The sequence below is a fragment of the Magnolia sinica genome, chromosome 17 (genome assembly GCF_029962835.1).
Source record: "Magnolia sinica isolate HGM2019 chromosome 17, MsV1, whole genome shotgun sequence".
Classification (NCBI taxonomy): domain Eukaryota; kingdom Viridiplantae; phylum Streptophyta; class Magnoliopsida; order Magnoliales; family Magnoliaceae; genus Magnolia; species Magnolia sinica.
The window spans coordinates 26,290,041-26,311,932 of NC_080589.1; the positions used below are offsets into that span (position 1 = coordinate 26,290,041).

At 38.5% G+C, this 21,892-nt stretch overlaps 1 protein-coding gene across 1 annotated transcript in view; it reads right to left on the bottom strand.

The window, feature by feature from the left end:
- Nucleotides 1-6,239, bottom strand: part of LOC131230790 (exosome complex component RRP4 homolog) — a 44,421-nt gene extending 38,182 nt beyond the window's left edge. Inside the window, exons 1-2 of the mRNA XM_058226775.1 lie at nucleotides 6,008-6,239; nucleotides 5,323-5,424 (exon numbers count right to left, since the gene is read on the bottom strand). Of these exons, the coding sequence (XP_058082758.1) occupies nucleotides 5,323-5,424; nucleotides 6,008-6,174 (269 nt within the window). The 5' untranslated portion in view covers nucleotides 6,175-6,239. The remainder of the gene's footprint in view (nucleotides 1-5,322; nucleotides 5,425-6,007) is intronic.
- Between the last annotated feature and the right edge of the window lie 15,653 nt (nucleotides 6,240-21,892).

A 21,892-nucleotide genomic window follows, 5' to 3' on the forward strand; every position in this document is an offset into this window, starting at 1 on the left:
CTTTCATTCATAACATGCATAATGGCTAGGGTGGAGACGTTCAACCCTCTATAGTCTCAAAAAAGATCTTTTACAAAAAGGCGCCCTCAGATAAGATTCTCAACATAAAGATGCTTAATGAATTAAAAGTTGTCCATAACTCCCTAATCTCAACACAAATATGAGTTATATCAAAAATAACGGAACATGTAAACAAACTAAACTATTTCATGGCCCATGGGGGTCCACGATCAAGATGTCCAATGATAATGATCCAACCGTTAGAATAGTCCATGGTCGAAATCCAACAATCCAATCATTGTGTCCACTCGATCCAATAGTCCGATGTGTCCATCAAGCTGCTATATGCAGCCCACGTGCATCTTCCTAGCGTGGGGTCTTCAAAGATGTACGAACATGCATGTGGGATCTTCAACATAGCTAGTAACGTGAATTGGGCCAAGTGGGCCCCATGTAATGGTTGGCTAGCCATAAGGAGATTGGTTCAACCCTCCTCTGGTATGTTGCTCGGATCTCCATTGTCCAGAGTGAATATCGCTACAGAGTGGACTGCCACAGATGTCGACTACAGAGCATGGTAGTGTGTCAGGATCCCTCGTGATCAAAGGGCCCAGCTTGATTCGTTCCATCAGTCCTGAGGCTTTCGGCACATTGGTTAGGTTCTTAACAATTGGTATCGAAAAGACAAAACTTCATGTATTCAAGTCACAAAAGGGATGAACTGGGGAAAGGACAACCTGGACCAAAGTGAAATTCAACGCAAATGAAAAGGGCTACCTAGAAGGCTAGAGTGAGAGCACCATGGGATGGAAAGGGACACCTGGAAAGAGGCTAAAGGGATAGCAACATAGAGTGGGCCAACACAAACATCAACTACAGAGCATGGTGTTGGTTATGATCCCTAATTTTTTTTTAAGGGCCAAGCCTGATGTGTTCCATCAGACTTGCGGCTTTTGGCATATTGGTTGGGTTCTTAACATTCTCGTAGACAATCAAACACAACATTATCAACTAGGACAGAACCATAAAAAGAACTGAAATTTTGTCCAAGAGATCTATGAAAATCAACTATCGAGCCTTGTTTTTAGTAGGAATAAAGCCTATGGGAGGTCAACCCTCCACTCAAAGGTGCACTCAAATTGAATTTTGGCAATTGCTCACTCAGAAATCCTTGGAGAGCTGGTTTTCGTTCGTGAACTCCTAAGAGGCAATTCAAGCTATGTGATAAAAGTCATTTTGGGCCTATACGGAATACAAATTCCATTTTTTAATGGTATATAAATATAAATTCTACCAAGGAATAAGTTTCAGCCACGTTGCTCGATCTTGAGATATTCCTTGCTCAGTATTCAAGCATCCTAATAATTGAACGCAACTCTACTAGTTTGATTTCTTGGTCAAAGAACAAGCTAGGTAACATGCATTTAAGCTACCATGCGTTCAACCTGTGTGGGTCCCCCTCGGATGAATGTCGAATCCACATCGAGAATCTATGGAGTCCAGCCATCTTAGACCTAGATTCAAAAATCTAGCCTAATCCATAACTCAAGTGGACCAAAAAAAGGGAACAATGGAGGGCATTGGAGAGGGTAACACCTTTTTTTTTCTTTTCTTTTTTTACACATGCACACACACACCCACACACTCACGCGAGTGGGATTTCACCACCTATGGATACTCGAACCCTTGACCAGTTGTTGAAACTCTTAGGAATCTACCACCTGAGCAAGAGTAAGGATCCAAGAGGGTAACAACTAGCATGGAGACTTCCAGATCAAATATGGTGTCCACCATTTTTATATATACCGTCCAAATCATTCATCTAGTGGGAACAACCAGGCCAAAGGGGCCTAGGCTATTAAAAAACTCAAGCGGGCTAACACCACATGAATATATACATTTTAAGCCTGATCGTGCATTGCTCCCTGTGGTATGTCCCACCTGAATTTTGGATCTGGATCATTCTTGGTATAAAAGGTGAACATAAGGTGACATACCATATGCACGTATGGATTCAACATACACCACAAATGGGCCCCACGGCTCAACGCACGATATCAAAAATGTGCATTTAGACGCATGTGAACAAAACCCTAGAAGCCATTACCATGGGCTTTACTGACATCGTGGAGGGGATCATAGAATTGAGCATTCGTCTTCAATTTGTTGCTCATTAACATTCACCGAGAGGCACATGTGGCAGTGAATAGATCTGGGTTGTTTATGGTCATTTGTTTCCCTTAGATTTATATGGAAATGTAGTTCGCTATTTTTATTTCTTTCTCAAGTTATGCCCAATGTATCTTGATCAGGTTTCTCCTAATCTCATTTTTTACTATTTCAAATTGGCCAATATTGCCATCAAATTCATACCAACAGACCCAATTAAAAAGTACATGGTAGCATTGAGTCGAATCTTAAGCATAACTATTTGAATCCCACCTTGAATCTCTTTTTATATGAATCATATGACTCTATGATTTGAATCCTACAATTTACGATTCAAATTATACTTGTTCTCTTCTATTTTAGCTTCACTTAGCTTTCGTTTTATGTTTTCAAATTGGTGGGGGCTTTAAGAATCATTTAGTAAAGGTAAATTATTTTATTTGCCCTTTACAAGAAATTAAATTTTATCTCTTTAACGTTAAATTGTGGAGCTTTTTTTTATGATTTCTTACTTCTTAACTAGTCGAAACACCAAATTGATGTCTGACTTATCTGGAATGTTTTTTATGAATGGTTACGATCATGTTGATATGTATCATGGAATGATGTTTAGAAATCAAAATATATTTTTTCGTCAGCCTATAGTTATCAAATGTCACTTTTCCAACGTGATTCTACATGTAAGAAAGGTAACAAGAACATAAATTATTAAAGGATTCTTGTGTGCTTTTTAGGGGACATTTCTTGAAAGACAAAAATAAAGGAAAGGTGAGATTCCTTCAACACTTCATGACATGGTATTGCTTGGTGCATATGGATGGCAAAAGGATGATTGATGAGTTTTAACTTTTTTCTGATTTACTTATATTTTTCAATATTTTAAGAAAATTATTTTTAAAAAATCTTAAGATTTACGATACAATTTGCGATTCGATATGATTCAACCCTTATTATGATTTGCGATATGATAATGATTTTGACAACATTGATACATGGTGAATAGGTCCCCTCAAAAACTAATGACCACATCCGGCCAACACACCTATAAGAGGCCATTTTCCTTTTTTTTTCTTTTTTTTTTAATCAAAATTTTCATGCATTTTCTTCATTTCAAATGTAGAAGAAGGCTAGGAAACTCATTTTAAACTAGATCTAGGCCGATTATGGAGATCAAAGCACAAGATTTGAGTGTTACTCAATGATTTGAAGCAAAGAGGAACTCAATTGATAGTTTATGCTTACAATGACAGATATCAATTAGAATTATGCATAATTAAACAAATAAATTGCAATTTTAACACAATTGGGGGCAAGCACTCCTGTGTCATTGTGTTGGATCAGGTTGGAAAGGCATGCATGGAATTACTTAATGATATTCTATTGTAATCACTTGTATTTAAATTATGGATAATCTATGGTAAATGGTGGGTCATGGGATGTTCGATAAAGTTTGTAACAAAAGCCATTACAGCAAAAATTAAACTCAATTTTCAGCAGGTCAGGCTGGCAACAGCATCCTTACTAAAGAATGGTCTAATGCACCATTGAATACATGTCAAAAACACGAAAACATGATGGATTCTTATGTTTCCCTCTTCTCATTTTTTTATGATATTTTTTTCTGAAATATTTTGGGGATACAGGTTGATAGGATCTGATATGAAGTATAATGTATCAGTTTTGGGCCATGCCAACATGCCCTGATTTGCAGAATATTTCTATAGGTCCTACAAAGCCTTTTCCAACTTGCAGTGTGAATTCACAAACATAACTCAATGCTGCTTGAAAATTACTCAAAGCACCATTGAGAAGTGTACTTTTTACATTCATCTATGATTTAACATGGATACCAAGACTTACTAGCTGCAAACCTACAAGAGAAAGGAGCAGCTGCATAGAGTCCATCTTAGCCTTGGGACTAAACATCCCCTCTTTTTTTTACAAATACAGCCCTTTTATTTTAAGATAAATGGCATGAAATCAAACCACGGTTTGCAGAGAAATGAGTGCAGGTATGAAAAAATGAATGGGAGCAAATAACATTTCAGGAGTTATTTGATACGTTGGAAGAGTATGAAAATCCACAAATATGCACAGCCATTATGTGCCTAGCTTACTTGCATCTAAGATCAAAACGTCCACATTACAGGATCTATTGTAGATGAAGAAAAACTAACATGTGATAGGATGACTAGACATTTCAGCCCCAATTTGGTTCATTTGTTAAATTTGGACTGCAGGCCATTTTTCATTTTAGCAACCCATTCAATAAGGATCAATAGTTTGTGTGGCCATGATTTGGATGGTTTGGTTGATTTCCAATGGACATCACATCTGCTTTTGTGTGCATTGTTTGTCAATCATCACATGACGTTTGTTCAAGATGTGGCATGATGTACAGCTATGAGCTACCTAAGGATATTCGGTCCCTTTGACATCTATCTTTGCTAGTGGTTCTTTGGATCATTCGGGGGAGCCGAACCCTCGTTGTTTCTGCAACAAGTGGAGTCCATGGGAAGAAACTATTGGAAAAATCAAGAGGGATGTAATAGAATGGGAAGCAAGCTCTCACAATATAGATGTGATGGCTGTGTGTTCTATTTTGAGTTGTAGTTAGCTGCTTTCTGTATTGTTTGTGGCTTGTTATTTTCAATCTGTTTTCAATAAAATTTACACATTATCCTTCGAAAAAAAAAAAAAATTCATCACACAATGTTGGGATCAATGCCATTCTCATATCATGTACCCAATTCAAAATCATCACCGTCATTGTCATCGTCGTAATCTAAACCTTATTCCAATTAATTGGGGTCGGATATGTGAATCCAGTTCCGCCATTCCAATCTATCAGGAGCCATACAATGCCCTACCATGAGTTTGATATATCATATTGTTCAGATTCATGGCAAAAGTTCTGCCAACCTGACACAACCCCCCTCCTTCACCCGGGTTGGGGAGAGAGCACAAAATTTCCACAGCCACAATGTAATAAATGATTACATAGGTTGATTACAATCAAGAACTATTGAATAGTCAACTACATAGGTTTACAATCAATGAGTTACCCAATTCAAAATATTTATTAAAAAGAAAAAAAGAAAAAGAATATCATTGTAACATGTGAATCGAAGAGCAGGCAGTTGTCAAAAGTACCTGGCCCTTAAGGCGCGTACATAGACAAGTTTGTTGACACGTTCAAGCACTCCACAGAGTGTAGCGACCACCTCACCATCAAGTTCGGATGTGCCATGCCCCCTTCAATCCCCCACCACCGAAAAATACGCCTCTCATTAATAATAGCCAAATGGAAATACTAAAGCAATTCAAACAAAACATATCCCACGGGTGAATTGTGAAGAACGTGCCAACATTGTGAACATGTGCCAGACCCGGACCACATTCGGGATGGTGCTCTACATGAACATGAGCTATTACAAATGACAGGTTGGTCTAGTAATCAGGTGGGCCCCACATTTACAGTGAACATGGGCCGTCAATGACATTTGCCTTGCCCAAGTATAGAACACCTGATGAATGGATTTACCTGATTTACAGGCCAGGACATGTTCATGGCCAGCACTACTGAATGATCGGTCCGGATCTTGCAGCCGTGTGCCACATAACAAATAAAGAAAGATTAGTTCTAGGGGAATTGATATCTACACCACACTTGTTGAGAAAAACAACCTTCACGTTTCTACCCTTGTTTGAAAATAAAATTTTGATACTAAGCTGTAACGGTGTGTAAGCAAGAATAGGAAAGGAAAGGTGGGTGTATCTATCAAAAAGTGGGAGTGTTTTTTTGTTGTTTGTTTGAAGAAGATGAATGAATTATCACTTGAGGACGCCATCTTCGTGGTTGACGGGGATGGTGTCGGCGACAGTAATGATGGCAGAGGAAGAAGAAGAGCTGGCTTTTGATGATTCTTCAAGCTGTTGGAGAGCTGCTTCCAATCTTATCTTTTGGGTCTGATTCAAAGATAGCTGTTGCAATATCTCTCTCATCTCTCTCTCTCTCTCTCCCTCAAAGGAGAAAAGGTAAAGAGGGTTTAAGAGAGGGTTCAAGCTGCGGAGGGAAAGAAGAAAGGGTTTGTGATTGGTAATTTTACAAAAACCTACCTAACTAATATAAAATTTACATTCCGGTACCTTTTTCCCAAAGGCTTTCTAAATGCTGCCCGATATAGTTATCACTCCACTCACTACCTTTTGTTACCGCAGCACGAGAGCACATGGGTGGGTAGCTCGGGTGAGCCCAATGGTGATAGTTATGTAAAATCTATTCCGACCACCAAGTTTGTCACCTCATGATAGAGCAAGAGACCAAAAATCAGGTACATCTATGATTCAGGTGGGCCACATGATTGGAAATAGTGTACAAGAACACGTACCTCCAAACTTTATCCATTGGTATGGTTTACGTGAATTATGGACGGATATAATGTTTGGGATGCAAGCCTAAATGTTTGTGTTAAATGTAATGGTAGGAGTGGATTTCGTATAATTATCACAATAGACCTTTTAAAAATTAAGAATGGACATCTCTCCTAACTGTGTTGCTTTAATGTGGCCCACCAAAATCACAAGTCAACTTGATTTTTCATGTCTAGACTTAATATTGTACTAAATAGCTATGTGGATCTTACATAAACACGACGATGGGCACCATCAAGATTAAGAGTGGCATCTCTGTAGAGGTGGAGAGGGAAGCTGGGACTTGATTTTAGGCCAGGCCTACCCTGATGCTTATGTAAGATTTACTTCGACTACTAAATGCATATTTCATTTTAAGCCTTATGCCAAAAGAATCAGGCTAACTTATGATTCAGGTGGGACACACCAAAGAAAACAATTAGGAAATAGATGTCCAACTTTGATTTTTATTGAGCACAACATGATGATTATATGAAATGTACTCCATCCATCAGATGCCACACAAAAATTTAAGCATATGGCCTATAATTTAGTTCCATCTATGATTCAAGTAGGTCATACCAAGGGAAACGGTTTAGAGAGTAATTGTTGCATGTACACTATTTCCATTTATGTGATCCACCTTAATTACAGATGGAGTGATTTTTGGGCACTTCCCTTAACATGAGGTGGCGCACCTAGTAGTCGAGATGAATTTTACATAAACATCACGTTGTGAATCCCCAAGCAGTTGACACACTTGCTTATACCCCACTAGATTAAAAAGGTGTAAATGATGGTAGTGGAATGATCATAATATCTATTAATGTGGTTGCTATTTGAAAACATTTTTTGGAAAAAGTATCAAAATGTAAATTATATGTCAATCAAGTAGTTCTTTGTAAAATTCCTTTATGATTTGAGAATAAAATCTTTTGGTACTCCGGCAGAGTGTGATGGATGATGCACATGCACATCTATATCTACTAGGGGAATGGCACGCAAGTGGAGTAAGGAGAGATAGAAAGACAAAGGAGAACGGAGACAAAGGCTCAGTAGACCAAAGTCCTCTATAACACCTACCTAAGTCTATGGGGCCACCATGTCTTAAGTGTAAAATCCACTCCGCTCATCAAATTATATAGTCATGTTAGGTATCGAGGTCAACAATTAATTAAATCAACAACCCAAATGAGCCACACTAGATGGGACAATTTGAATGGGTTGTTGACCATAGGTTTGTGTGTGGACCACCATGTGGTGTATCTTTTAACAAACTTGTTACTTAGATCTAATTCACTAAGGGCCTATTTGGATTGCTGATTGCGAGTGTATGGTATCGTATTACACACCTTGATGTGACATGTCATTTGTTAGTTTCCGAACGGGCGGGCGACGCATTCCACGTGCGCGAATACTGTGTGGAACCAATTTTGAAAATCGATTGTAAAGTACTCGGTGACGGCGTCGTAGTGTCTTGTCCTTGTCCTGTCTCTTCATTGTATTGTATTGAAGAAGGAATAGACTTCGAAAACTTTCCATTTCAAGATAGATGTTGGGAGAACGGGCGATGCTATACTCCTTCTCCGTAGATCATCTCCTTTAGCCTGCATGTCGGAGATGAAATGAGATTATTCCCTCTCTTAGACAGACTTCATCATACAGTAGCTCGAGTACCTTACTGTCACCTTCCTCTTTGCAAACCGGTTGTCCCTGCTTCTCAGTCCAATTGCGGAGAGAACTTGCTTCAAGTATGATCCTCCCTCATCTGGAAATCGGTTTGGCTATATCCAACGACCTTTACCAAAATCGGATTCTATCTTTATACGGTCAGGCATATACACCTTATTTCCCATCTCTATGCATATACGGGCGATGGTGGGGGCAATCTTCTCTTGTCGAATCCAATATCGATTTTGATAAAAGATTTCGCTGAACAGTGGAAGTCTGGAAAGGATGGGTGCATGACACCCATCTGTTTGTGGAAGGCCATGTACAGGTAGTGTCTGTACCGACGAATCTTTCGATCAGGTAGATATGTCCTAGATTACATAAAACCCTTCTCTGAGATTTCAAAATCATTCCTTCGTTTGTTGTCTTTGAACCTTTCTGTTTTGAGGAAGCAAGTGGTGATTGAGGTGTTTTTTTTTTCCTTCGGGAAATATTCTTAAAGTCATGTGAACAGGTATGATGTATGAAACTGTTCAATAGAAGTTAAAATTTGATGTTCTCAAAAAGCAACTGATTGAAGAAACAAATGTTTTCTCTGTTATATTTAACTCTCTCTACATTTTCTACTTCTGCTCTTTACATGTTTGATATATCAATCTTACATTAAAGGTTAACAAAACTCTTCCCGTAATTATGTTGTGAACTCTGCTATTACATCTTCTAATTCTGATGTTTCAGTGTTATTAAAAAATTCATGTTTAAAATCTTGAATAACATAGTGAATAACCAACTGTTTTTTTCCGTAGTCTTTTTATATATTGTACATGTTTTTAATGTCGTGTGAAAAGGTATAAAGTATCAATCTATTCAGCAACAAGTAAATAAGGGATACTAATTAACAAACTAACTCCCTGTACACCTGCTGTTTTTGCCCTTTACATGTTTAATGTATCAATCTGAGGTTGAGGGACTAAAAAATTCTGCTATTGATTCCGCTTTTAATTCTGCTGTACATGTTGCACTTCTGCTGTTATCTGAGCTTAAAAAATTCTCTATTAAAATCTTCATTAGCTGATTGAAGAAGCAAGTGATTTATTTATTCTTTGTAACTTTTTTATACATCTTGTGAATGTGATGTTAATAGTTTTGATGTATCAATCTGTTCAGCAGCAAGTAAAAATTTCAAGGTAATGAAAAAAAAAAAACTAATAAGCCTGAAACATGTGGTTTAGGTGTTACTATGAAATTTGTGTACATCTTTTTTTATGCTTTTTACATGCTCCACGTATCAATCTGAGTTAGAAGGATAAAAAAAAAATTTGTTGTATGATCTGTTGTTAACTCTGCTGTACATTTTATAATTTTGCCATTATCTGTTGTTAAAAAAATCTATTCTGATATCTTCATTAACTGATTGAAGAACCAAGTGATTCATGTACTCTTTGTAACTTTGTGTACATCTTGTTAATTTGATGTTAACAGTTTTGATGTATCAATCTGTTCAATAGAAAGTAAAAAATTATTAGAGGATAAAAAAATAACTGATAAGTCTAAAACATGTGGTTTATCAGTTATTATGAATTCTGCGTACATCTGTTTTTTCTGTTGTTTACATGCTACACGTATCAATCTAAGTTAGAACGATAAAAAAAATTCGATGTATGATCTGTTGTTAGTTCGGGTGTACATCTTATAATTCTGTCATTATCTTATGTTAAAAAATTCTATTCCAATATCTTCATTAACTGATTGAAGAGCCAAGTGGATCATGTATTCTTTGTAACTTTGTGTACATCTTGTCAAATTGATGTTAACTGATTTGATGTATCAATTTGTTCAGCAGCAAGTAAAAAAATTGTCTCATAAAAAAATAACTCATATAAGAAAGAAGTGTTTAATCTGTTATTTGTAACTTTCTGTACATCTTCTAATTCTGTTGTAGTATAATATGGGATGTTGAAGAAACTAGTGTTTTCATACCTTTAATACTTATTAGAAGTAGAATATATTTTCGAAATTATTGTTTGAAACTTGAACATTTTACTTGATACCCCAAGGCATGGAGGTTATTAATCTTAATAACTGTAACTGTTTGTTGTATTATGTATACATGTTTATATACAAGTCAAATTTACATTTTCTTCTAATTGTTATTCAGATCATTTTTTTGAGTTCCCTTTAAATTGCAATGGCTTCCGAAAGTGTAAAAAATTTTGATGATAGATCATCTGGCAGTGATTGAAATGAGAGTAAAATAGCCGCTGCCATAACAGCCATTGCAGTTTCAGTGAGTGTAATGGAAGCGGTTGAATATTATCGTTGTTACTGTATAAAGGCTAAACCCAATGAAATCCACATTAAGAGGGATAGATTCATAAGCCGAATTATACGTAAGAGCGATACTGAGTGTCTTGCGCAGCTGAGGATGGGTAAGTATAATTTTTTTGAATTATGTTCGCTGTTGAGGGATCGAAAATTACTTTTCGATAGCAGGAGATGCAGCATGGAGGAGCATATTGTAATGTTTCTTCATACTGTCAGCCATAACATATGTAATCATGTGATTGGTCATCATTTTACACGATCTAGTGAGACTGTGAGCAGACACTTTACTAGAGTGTTGGATGCTATAATCGGTCTATATCCCGAGTACGTGAGGTTTCTTGGATTACACACACCCAAGAAAATTTTCGACAACTCTTTGTGGAGTTCATATTTTTAGGTAAAGTTGAAGATATGTTGGAGAAATTTCTAAATTATAAGTTGATAGTTAATGGATAAACTAATCATATGCCACCTTTCTGATTGTAGGACTGCAACGGGGCCCTAGATGGTACCCATATCTCGGCTTATTTGTCAAAAGAAAGAAGCTCAACTTTCAAAAATAGGAAAGGATTTCTATCACAAAATATTTTGGCCGCATGTACTTTTGATATGAAATTTGTATATGTGCTTGCTGGTTGGGATGGATCCGCATCCGATGCTCATGTGCTACAAAATGCACTAACCCGTCACCCTGACTGTTTTCTTATTCCATATGGTAATTGCGTATGAGGGGTGATTGTTTTTTCTATAGGTATTTATGTGTGATAGATATCTGAAACATATCTTGCAATTGTGTAAGAAAATATTATGTTGTTGATGCTGGATATGCACATTCGCCTGGATTTATGGCACCCTATCGAGGTGCGCAATATCACTTGAACGAGTTTCATACTAGAAGGAAGACTGCCAATAAAAAGGAACTTTTCAATTATCGCCACGCACAATTGCAAAATGTCATAGAGCGTTCATTTGGCCTTATAAAAAAATCATTTTCCTATTCTTCGCACTCCTCCCCAGTTCAAGTTTATAACGCAAGTAAAAATTGTTATAGCTTGTTGTGTCCTTCATAATTTCATTCGTGTTAGTGATGATGATGGACTAGCTGAGGTAGTTGAGGATAGTGGGGACAGTACAGAGGATGTTGCGCCATCCCCTATAGATGTAACCTCAGTAGATAAGGACAAGTGTTAGCTCGATTGACAGATCATGCATGTGATAAGTGGACGAGGAAGAGAGACAAGATTGCTGATAGAATGTGGAATAACAGTCTTCCACGCACAAGACAACGGACTTTAGTTTCATGGTTTATGTAATGATCCGCTTACTTGAAAGCGGGAATATTTTCACATATTTTCACCAAGCTTGGGATATTATGTTTAACATTTGTGTTGAATGTCATTATGTCTGCCTATGACTCATTATTATACTGTATTATTTAGCTATAGTTGTTATATATCTATTTATATTTTTTGCTTGTAGGTTCTATGAATTTTTTAAGGAGCACCGTTAAGGACCCAAGAAAGAAAGATGTGGAGTCGTCACCTTCAAAGAAGGTTGTTGCTTCAAACCAGTGCCTGAGTTCACCGACTGAATTAATTGGAACTCCTAAGAAAAAGCATATGCCCTCCCGCAAAGTGTCATCCTCAAAATGTGTATCCCAGCCAAGGCGTAGTTTAGGCGGTTCACATAAAGTTAGTAGAGTTCAATAGACAGACAACATGGATAACGCATTGGTTGATGAGTTGGTGGAACAGGCGAACCTAGGACTTAAAAGTGACGTCAGGTTTAAACTCGAAGCGTACAAGGCCACGATTAAAGTAATCTACGATACTTGTGGCATTTTGCTAGAGAACTGTCATATTTCTAATCGCCTGCGGACCCTAAAGAGGTTGTACTGGGCAATAAAAGACATGCTCAACGCCTCGGGTTTTGGATGGGACGAACAAAATAAGATGGTTCTTGCTACAGAGGATGTATGGGATGGATATATCACAGTATAATCTTCACATATAAATGCTTTTAAAATTTGTACAAAATTGATGAAAATATTGTCTTTGTGTGTACAGACACACCCCTACGCCAAACGGGTGCGAGGCAAACATATTAAAAAATGGGACAACCTTACGTTAATGTTTGGCAATGATTGTGCCGACGGTGAATTTGCTAGTACGGCATATTCTTCTCCGATATTAAGGAAACGACGCGGCCGTGACGAGTTCCACTCTGACGATGACTCGGATGAGGAGGCTTCCTAGATAGTACATTTGTCATCCTCTAACGAGGATGATAGAAGGCATCCTCCCCGAGTTCGAGGTGGTGATGGATCCTTATTAAATCGGGCAAAGCGTGCTAACAAAAGTCCAATAGAAGTCACTTCAGGTTCTCATCATAACCGCATAGAGGGGAGTGAGATAAGCCATAGGAGGAAGTGCAAGCCGAGTGAACATATCGGCAATAAGATGAGGGAAGTGGCTGAGGCCATTAACAACTTGACCATTACATTCGGTCAGGAAAAAAGCATAATGCGCGTTCCGTGGTTGCTGGGTATCCTAGAAGAGGTGGATGGTCTTTCCCATGAAGACCAACTCCATGCTGTAAAGGTCTTGCAGACTGATTTAGTCAGTGCAGGGTATTTTATGAAGATGGGTTATGAACGCAAGAAGGAATGGATAGAAAAAGTTATCCTTGCTCGTTGTGGCCCGGAATGAAAATGAGAGACGTTTTATGATATGTGTTGACTGTTTACATTTAGAGTATGTGTTTTTTTGGATGGTTTGCTGTAGAAACTGTTTTTTTTTCAGTCCGTGGTGGCTCGGTTTGGATTGGTTAACTTTACTCTATCGTGGATGATACATTTGTTGATGGAGCAGCAATGCTAATGTTGTACTTTTGGACTGTTCTATTTTGAAAATGCGAAGCTGTTACCCTCATAGTGTTGATACTTCTTGCAGGTTGGAACTGTAGACTTATACAATATTTTTATACCATTCTACCGATACAGTTTTGATAGTGGAGCTACATTTCAGCCTGGTACTTATGTTATTGGACTCGGACAATGACCAGGACAATCATTGCTTTTATGCCATTAACTTGATATATCAGTATGATATTGTTTTAGCTTTCTGAGATTATTACTGTTTGCATTCATTCTTCTGTATTAACACTCTTTTATGTATTATTTTTTGATACGCCCTTGACATTCATAATTTATTCCTAGATTGTACATTGGTTTTACTAGTTATTTTCTGAAAGTTATACTGATATACATTTGTCATGTGTAACTGACGTGGATTACTATGGCTTCACTTATGGTAAAATCAGATCGTTACTGGTAATGTTTCTACTTTTACATGGATTATGAGAAAGTTCATAATCCAGCTGAGGTATATTAGTCTGATTAGATACTATAATAATACATATCTGCCTTGAAATAAACCAGAAATTTTTGGAATGAAGTACATCTATCTTGAATTAAATCAGTCAAATTTTCAAAAGGTTGTTCATGAAGATATTGAAAATGTTTTGAATTGGGTTGCAATAAAATGGTCATCCCTTCAAGATACTGTATTGATTCTCTTTTCTCTAGTAATTCTGCTCTGACAGATGTGCGGGGAAATATCGTATCAGGGAAACAAAAGTTATCATGATACTATTGAATCTTTGGATATATAGATAGGTAATATGGATATTTATCAGGTTTATTCCAGTGAATGAATATGAAACATCTTGATGGCATTGACCAATTCCGTTTTGTATTTCAGGTTGGTTAAGGTGATCAGTTGATAAAGCTTTTAAGGTTCAAGAATCGTAACTTGTTACCAACATCTTCGTTATTTAGGTATTATGGAGATTATAGAAAAAGAGACATCATCCTAAATTGCAGGTTGTTGTTTACACTGATAAGCCTGCGAATAACTTGTTGAGTATGTGTTGCAGCAAAATGAAGCACAAGTATCATGTGGTCTTTGTGGGGAGGAATCACGGAATATATATGACATGGGCGGATTGTAATGCTCAGGTTCACGGATACAGTGGTTGCAAGCACAAGTCCTTCACGACATTGGGAGATGCGATGAATGCGTGGAATTAGTTTTAGGTTGGTTATTTTTTATTTATAAAATTCATACATATGTATAATAGATTTCATACTTCAGGGATTAAATTTTACAAGTTTCTTATTAGTGAGATGGACATAAATTCCTTTTTTTTTGTACTTTATAATTTAGGCAACGGTCTCCGATCGCGCGGTGGGAATGTCAAATACAGTTGACAGAGGCCCTGCATCTCATCATACGAAGGACAGTGGGACTTGTGTAGGTGTTATTGCTGATCGAACCGTAATCCAAAGCATGTCTGGAGGAGAAGATCGCAACCCTGAGGGGTTGGCTGTTGCTGGGGATAGGAACGAACCGTCCATCCATCTAGTGCTTCGTTTGCTATTTGGAATGCTGATTTTCTATGCGGCAATGAAGTTGATGTTTCAATTCTACTTTTACGTGAGAGTAGTTGTAGTTTTATGTGAGAGTCGTAGGGATGGACTTTTTTTTTTCTTGTGTGTGTGTGTGTGTGTGTGTGTGAGTCCTAGGGATGAAATTTTATGATAATCTTATGACATATTCTTCTGATGCTATATGTCTGTATTATATTGTGAGCATTTCAGATCAGATGGATAATCCGATGCCCTTTGTGGACCCACATCTGTTAAACAATTTCTAAGAATTTTAAAATGGCCGGTGCATCAGCTAGGGCCTACGGTTTAATTTTTTGTAAACATTATCGTACAAAGTATTTAGGTTGAGACACAAAGTATTCTGCTGTTTATGTGAGGTGCAACATTATTGGACGATTTACAAGTTTCTGATGACATCAACACCATTAATGACGTCATCAATCCATGTTTACAATGGATTAATGGTCATGATTATTCCATCATAACATGATGCATGGCTAAGATTAGGGTTTCTAAAGGGTGTAGTAAGGGTGAGATTCGAGGTTGTTCGAATCGGGTAAGTCCTCCCTCTTTGTAATTTCTATTTCATAGTGGAATTCTGTCACTTTGTGCCGTGACTTTTTCCCAAAAGGATTTTTCACGTTAAATCTTTGTGTTCTCTTGTGATTGCTTGACACCATTAGATTGTTATCCTAGATCTAGATCTGTGTGATTCTGCAGCACAAATCCCCAACAAGTGGTATCAGAGCAATCATTGGGGCACAGATCAGAATCTGAGGGATAGGCAATAATGGTAAGCACTAGGTATGATATTGAGAAGTACTAAGGGAAAAATAACTTTGAGTTATGGAAGATCAAGATGATCAGTTCCTTAATCAAACAAGGCGAAGATAGTGCTCTTGAGGAGCGAAAGTGTACTATGACTGATGATGATTGGAATACTCTTGATAAGAAGGCCTTATCATCGATCCATTTATGTCTCATAGATGAGGTTCTCTACAATGTTATGAGGGAGAAAAATGCGGCTAAGTTATGGGTAGGGGTGCACATCGAACCGGTAGAACCGTGGAACCAGATCAATACCGACCAAACGGTCCGGTTTGGTCCGGTTCTAGAGTGCACCAGTTCCATTTCCAGTTCCAAAAATCAAAGAACCGATTACATCGGTTTGGTTCTCGGTTCGGGGGTATGTAGAACCGAACCTAACTAAACCGTGAAGCGATCTATAGAACTGAACCATGGATCCGAACGGCGGAACTGAACCTGGAACCAAACTTGGAACCAAACTAGGAACCCTTTGATTATTTCCATATTTGACTCATGATTTATGGTTTACAATGCACCATTTGATTGTTTTCATAAATGTATTTTTGCACACCTTATACAATATCTAAACCATTCATCAAATTGATGAAAATACGAATGGACATGGGCTAGATTATAAAATAAAACATGCAATTGGGCTAGATAATAAAAAGTCCAAAACCGTGGAACCGATCCGGAACCGAACCAATTTTAACAATTCGGTTCCGGTTCGGTTCTAGGGTGTTAACGATTCGGTTCCCGTTCCGAATATCCTAGAACCGTTTGGAACAGTTCGGTTCCAGTTTCACCCCAGAACCGGACCGAACCGACCCGTGTGCACCCCTAGTTATGGGCGAAGTTAGAGGATGCCTATGCGAAAAAATATTCTGAAAATTGCCTACACTTGAACTTCAAGATGGCAGAGGGTGGAGATCTGGAGGATCACATCAGCAACTTTAATAAATTGGTTTACAAATTACTGGATGTGGAGGAAGTGATGAAAGATGAGGAACAAGCATGTATGTTGTTGAATTCTCTTCAGGCATCATACGAGTCATTGAAGGACACAATGTGCACCATGAATAAAACCCTGAGTATCGACACCATTATCTCAGCCCTTCAAGGGAAGGCCATGAGAAAGCTTAACAGTGACATGGGGATATCTTTTGATATACTGCTTACAAGGGGTAGAAATTTTGAACAAGGTACAGGTTCTTCAAGTTCTAGGTCCAAATCCAAGGGCAATGACAAAGGAAAGGTAAAGTGCTAGAATTGTGGGATGAAAGGACATGTGAAGAAGGATTGTACAAATCCTAAATCTAAGAGAGAAAATTCTGAGGCTTCGTACAGGGAGGTCAATGCTGCCACGTCAAATGGATCAAGTGGATGTGATGGTGATGTTTTATCTATGTCTACGATTAGACGGTCATACGATGATCGTAAGGACGAGTGGATGCTAGGCACAGGGGCATCTTTTCACATGACTCCTCATCGGAGTTGGTTCACCAGTTACAGGGAGTGCGATGGTGGACAGGTATCTATGGGCCATGACAGTGCCTATAATGTTATGGCTGTTGGTACGGTGTGTATCAAGATGTTTGATAGGGTGGAGCGTACCCTGACTGATGTAAAGCACGTGCCTGATATTAAGAAGAATCTGATTTCTCTTGGTGTACTTGAGGTAATGGGTTGCAAGTTCACAGGTATTGATGGTGCTCTTAAGGTATCTAAGGGGGCACGACTAATCATGAAAGCGCAACGACTCGATAACATGTACAGGTTGATCGGGAGCACTTCAAAAGGTGGAGCTGTAGTGGATGTAGCGGATTCCACCTCTGCACGTGTGTGGCATGTTGGGCAAGGCCACATGAGCGGGCAGGGCAGGAAGGCTGAGACACGTGGACAGGGATACAGAGCAAGTGTAGCAGCCACCTGTGAGAAGAATCACACAACATAATCGCAAGATATCGGTGAGGTACATGGACGAATCCAATATCGTAGGGGATTCATCTTTTATTCAGATGGCTCTAGGTGAGCCTACTGCTGAGAAGTGAAAGGTGACTATGGGCGATGCGATGGACTCATTGTACTAGATAGACACATGGGAGCTGGTGGAGCTTCCAGTGAGCCGGGAATCGGTTGGATGCAGGTGGATCTTCAGGAGGATACAACATAGATACAGAGCGAGGTTGCTAGCGAAGGATTATGCTCAGAGAGAAGGGATCGACTTCTCAGAGATATTCGCGCCAACGGTATAGCAAATGTCTATTAGATTCGTGATTGATGCTGGTTGGCCAATGCGATCTAGAGTTGGAAGGATGGATGTGGAGTCGTGGTATGACCTATTGCCTAGGCAGTGGTTTGATTCCTTCATGGTGAGTCAGGAATTGTATGCTAATGACATGTAGATCCCCAATTATGACATGTTTGAGATCAATGTATTGAAGATTTGGTTAAGTGGGACATTTAGGATGAAGGATCGGGGGCTGCAAAGATGATTCTCAGCATTAAGACTGGAAAAGGAGTAGGCTTTAGTTATCTCAGGCAGAAAACCTTAGGTAGGTATTGACCATGGATGTGATGGACCAGGCAAAGCCGGAGAACGTTCCCTACGCATCTCACCTCAAAGTTTTCCTCAGGACATATCCCAAAACAGATGAGAAAAAGCATGATATATCTCGTGAGACTTATTCGAATGTGGTTGACAGTACATGCCATGGTCTGGATTAGATCAGTTATTTCACAGGCTATCAATGTTATGAGCAAATACCTTGGCAAACAATATTGGGTAGCGGTGAGATGGTAAGAAGACTACGTCTTTACTTTTGGGAAGACATGAACAAAGTTGGAAAGGTATGTGGGTTCAGATTACGCAGGCAGTGTCGATCTCAGAAAGTTGACTTTAGGTTACTCGTTTGTACTAACGGGTGGAGCAATTAGTTGGATGTCCATGTTATCCGATAGGTGCTTGAGGAAGGAGGTGTAACTCTGGAGGAGATTCACACCTGTGTGAATCCGGAAGACATGATCTCTAAAGTAGTTCCTGCAGAGAAGTTCAAGTTAAGTGCAACTTCTCTGGGCTTGGAGATGGTGGAAAAGAAGGACAAAGTGTGCACGAGAAGTTATGATGTGATACAGAGATAAGAGAAGAATTCAAGAAGCTACACAATTGAAGGTTAAAGACATTGTGGAGATTATTGTAATCGGGTGTCTTAAATCTGTAATTCCTGCGCTGCTCGACTAGTCGACAGGGCTGCTCGACTGGTCGAGGACAGCTCAACTCGAAGTTTAGCGTGTTTTTTTCTTTTAGGTGTCCGGGCCGCTTGACCGGTCGAGGGTGCCCTTCGACCAGTCGAGGAACTAGCTCAACTAGTCGAGGGTTACGCATACTCTGCGCGGACTACATAAATTTGAGGTGGTTTAGCAGAAGTGTAGAAGGGCAGTTTCCTAAATTATAAATTGGGGTCCCTATGGCTATTCTAGGGTATGCTAAGGCTTTCTAGAAGTTTTCCAAGGGTTCCTAAAAGGGTTTTAGGGTTTCTAAAGGGTGTAGCAAGGGTGAGATTCGAGGTTGTTCGAATCAGGTAAGTCCTCTCTCTTTGTAATTTCTATTTCATAGTGGAATTCTATCACTTTGTGTCGTAGTTTTTTCCCAAAAGGGTTTTCCACGTTAAATCTTTGTGTTCTCTTGTGATTGCTTGGTGCCATTGAATTGCTATCCTAGATCTAGATCTGTGTGATTCTGCAACACCAATCCCCAATAGATTTAAATTAAATGATATGAAAATTGAATCATGTTATGACTTTGAATCTTAGACTGATACGAATGACGGATCTCCCTCAAAGATCTACAAATAATATAGAAGATAATAGAGCATGAGTAAAGCACTTTTATTGACAATTATAGATTCCAGATATTCGGTTCCAAGTGATCCTTTGGTTAATTCGTTTAGTTAATTCGAGTTTGATAACGAGTAAAACAATTGGATGGGTTGAACTCAAACTCTAAGATCAAGTATAATCGCAGAAGCTAAGAAAGAGTAAGCAAAACCTTCAATTTCGGGAAATCGGATCATGTAGTAAAACAGGTCCCAATCGACTTCGATTAATCGATTGAGGGGATCAATTTATGTCTAAAGACCTCAAACCACAATTCATAACCTGCTTCAATTGATCGAGGAGGACCTCAAGCGGTTTCGATCGATTGAACTCAATTGACCAACGGTGATCAATTTATCTAGCGAGCAACTGACTTAAATTCGATTAAGATTGATCAATCGACAAACAGGGTTCAATCGATTGAAGGTGGCCAAAAGTATCCAAAGATGGAAACAATTTAATCCAAAATTCATCGATCTTTGGTCGATCGATTGACGGCATCGATCAACAGTCCCCTATTTTGACCTATAAATTGAATTAATTAATCATTAAGGCCATAAGAATTTTTTGTGAGCCATCTTAGGTTGATTAAAGGTAGGTATCACTTAATGTCATAGTCTAATTGATATTGGAATGCGTTTAATAATATTAATAGGAATTTGGAGCCTTAATTCTAAAGCATCCGACTATTTGACGGATTCAACTCTACCATGAATCAGTGAGTAGATCCCTGCATGTCTCATATCTTTACGATTAAGATAGATGATTTGATGGTTGTGATTATTTAGATTGATATGGTTGCTATGTTATATTTCTCATGCCGTTCCTGCTTTATGATTTATATTTTGAGATATTTCTGATATTGAACATACAAATATTCAAATCATTAATATTATGAAATTCGTTGATCCTCTTAGAAAGAGATGTATCTATTGACTACTCATGTTGATGCATAGACATTGAGCATGCATTACATGTATCCATCATCATTGCATGCACACCTTGTGCCTAGGTTGTTGGGGGATCTCCCTGGATGGTTACGCCTGATAGATTCATTACCAGATGACCATGATAGTAGAAACATACTCTTACTCACAGAGTGGATGTTGTTTGCTTACGCCTACCTACAGTAGATGTCTATCGGGTATAATTTTTGGTTTGACAATATCCAACCCAGGCAAGTGGACGATCATCCCCCTTGACATACATCTCATGACATCTTTGCATCCATACTCATGCTGCATACATATTATATCATTTAATAGTATTATCTTATATTGTGCTATGTATGAACCATATAGGGTTCACTTACTAGCTTTGCTAACGTTGTGAACTTACAATCGTACAGAGGCAAATGAGACAGGAAATCCGAATTAAGTGCGGGTAAATGAGGCTGGGCTGATGGAAGAGGCACTTAAGACCAGTGGTCATATTTGACGAAGGACAAGCTAACTGCATCAGATGGATGATTCATTCTTGTTACTGATTTATTACGAGATTTAATTTCCATTCGTTATACTTATCATTGTTTGGACTAAATTTGAAAATTTACTTATCATATGTCTTTATTGGGCCATGATTCATTAAATCCCCAAATGGGTGGGCATGGTTGATTTTTGGTGCTTAATTTACTTTGAGTTTGTGAATGCAAGGGAATAAGTGCTAAATGCAGAACATATAATAGTTTGGATATTTGTACATTTATGTGATGGAAACCTAGAATCTGCCTCATAGCAATTATTTGATGAGTGAATTTACGTACACTTGGTGTACGAGAGAGCCGGGCTGTAACTCAGATTTGAAGGCACACACCGTGTATCTGAACTCCAGGATGTGACATGTTGTGTATTGCATCAGCCTCGATTTTGGGGTCACGCATTAACATGAAATGACAAAATTGGTGAACATGTCGTATTTGTAGCATTTGGATTTGTGACAAACATCACAAAAGTGGGCCTGGCCGACAGCTGTCACATCTTTGACTCCTTGCATCAGACACATTGGGAGTGATTGTAGGGCCCACTGTGTTGCGTAATGGAAATCCAAAGCACCAACCATTTTCTTCATGTCATTGTCTGGCTTGGGCCAAAAAATGATGTAGATCCAAGACGCAGTCTTCCACACATAGGAAATAGTGGATATATATAGTTTCAACACTACTAACTTCTCGACGGACCGTTC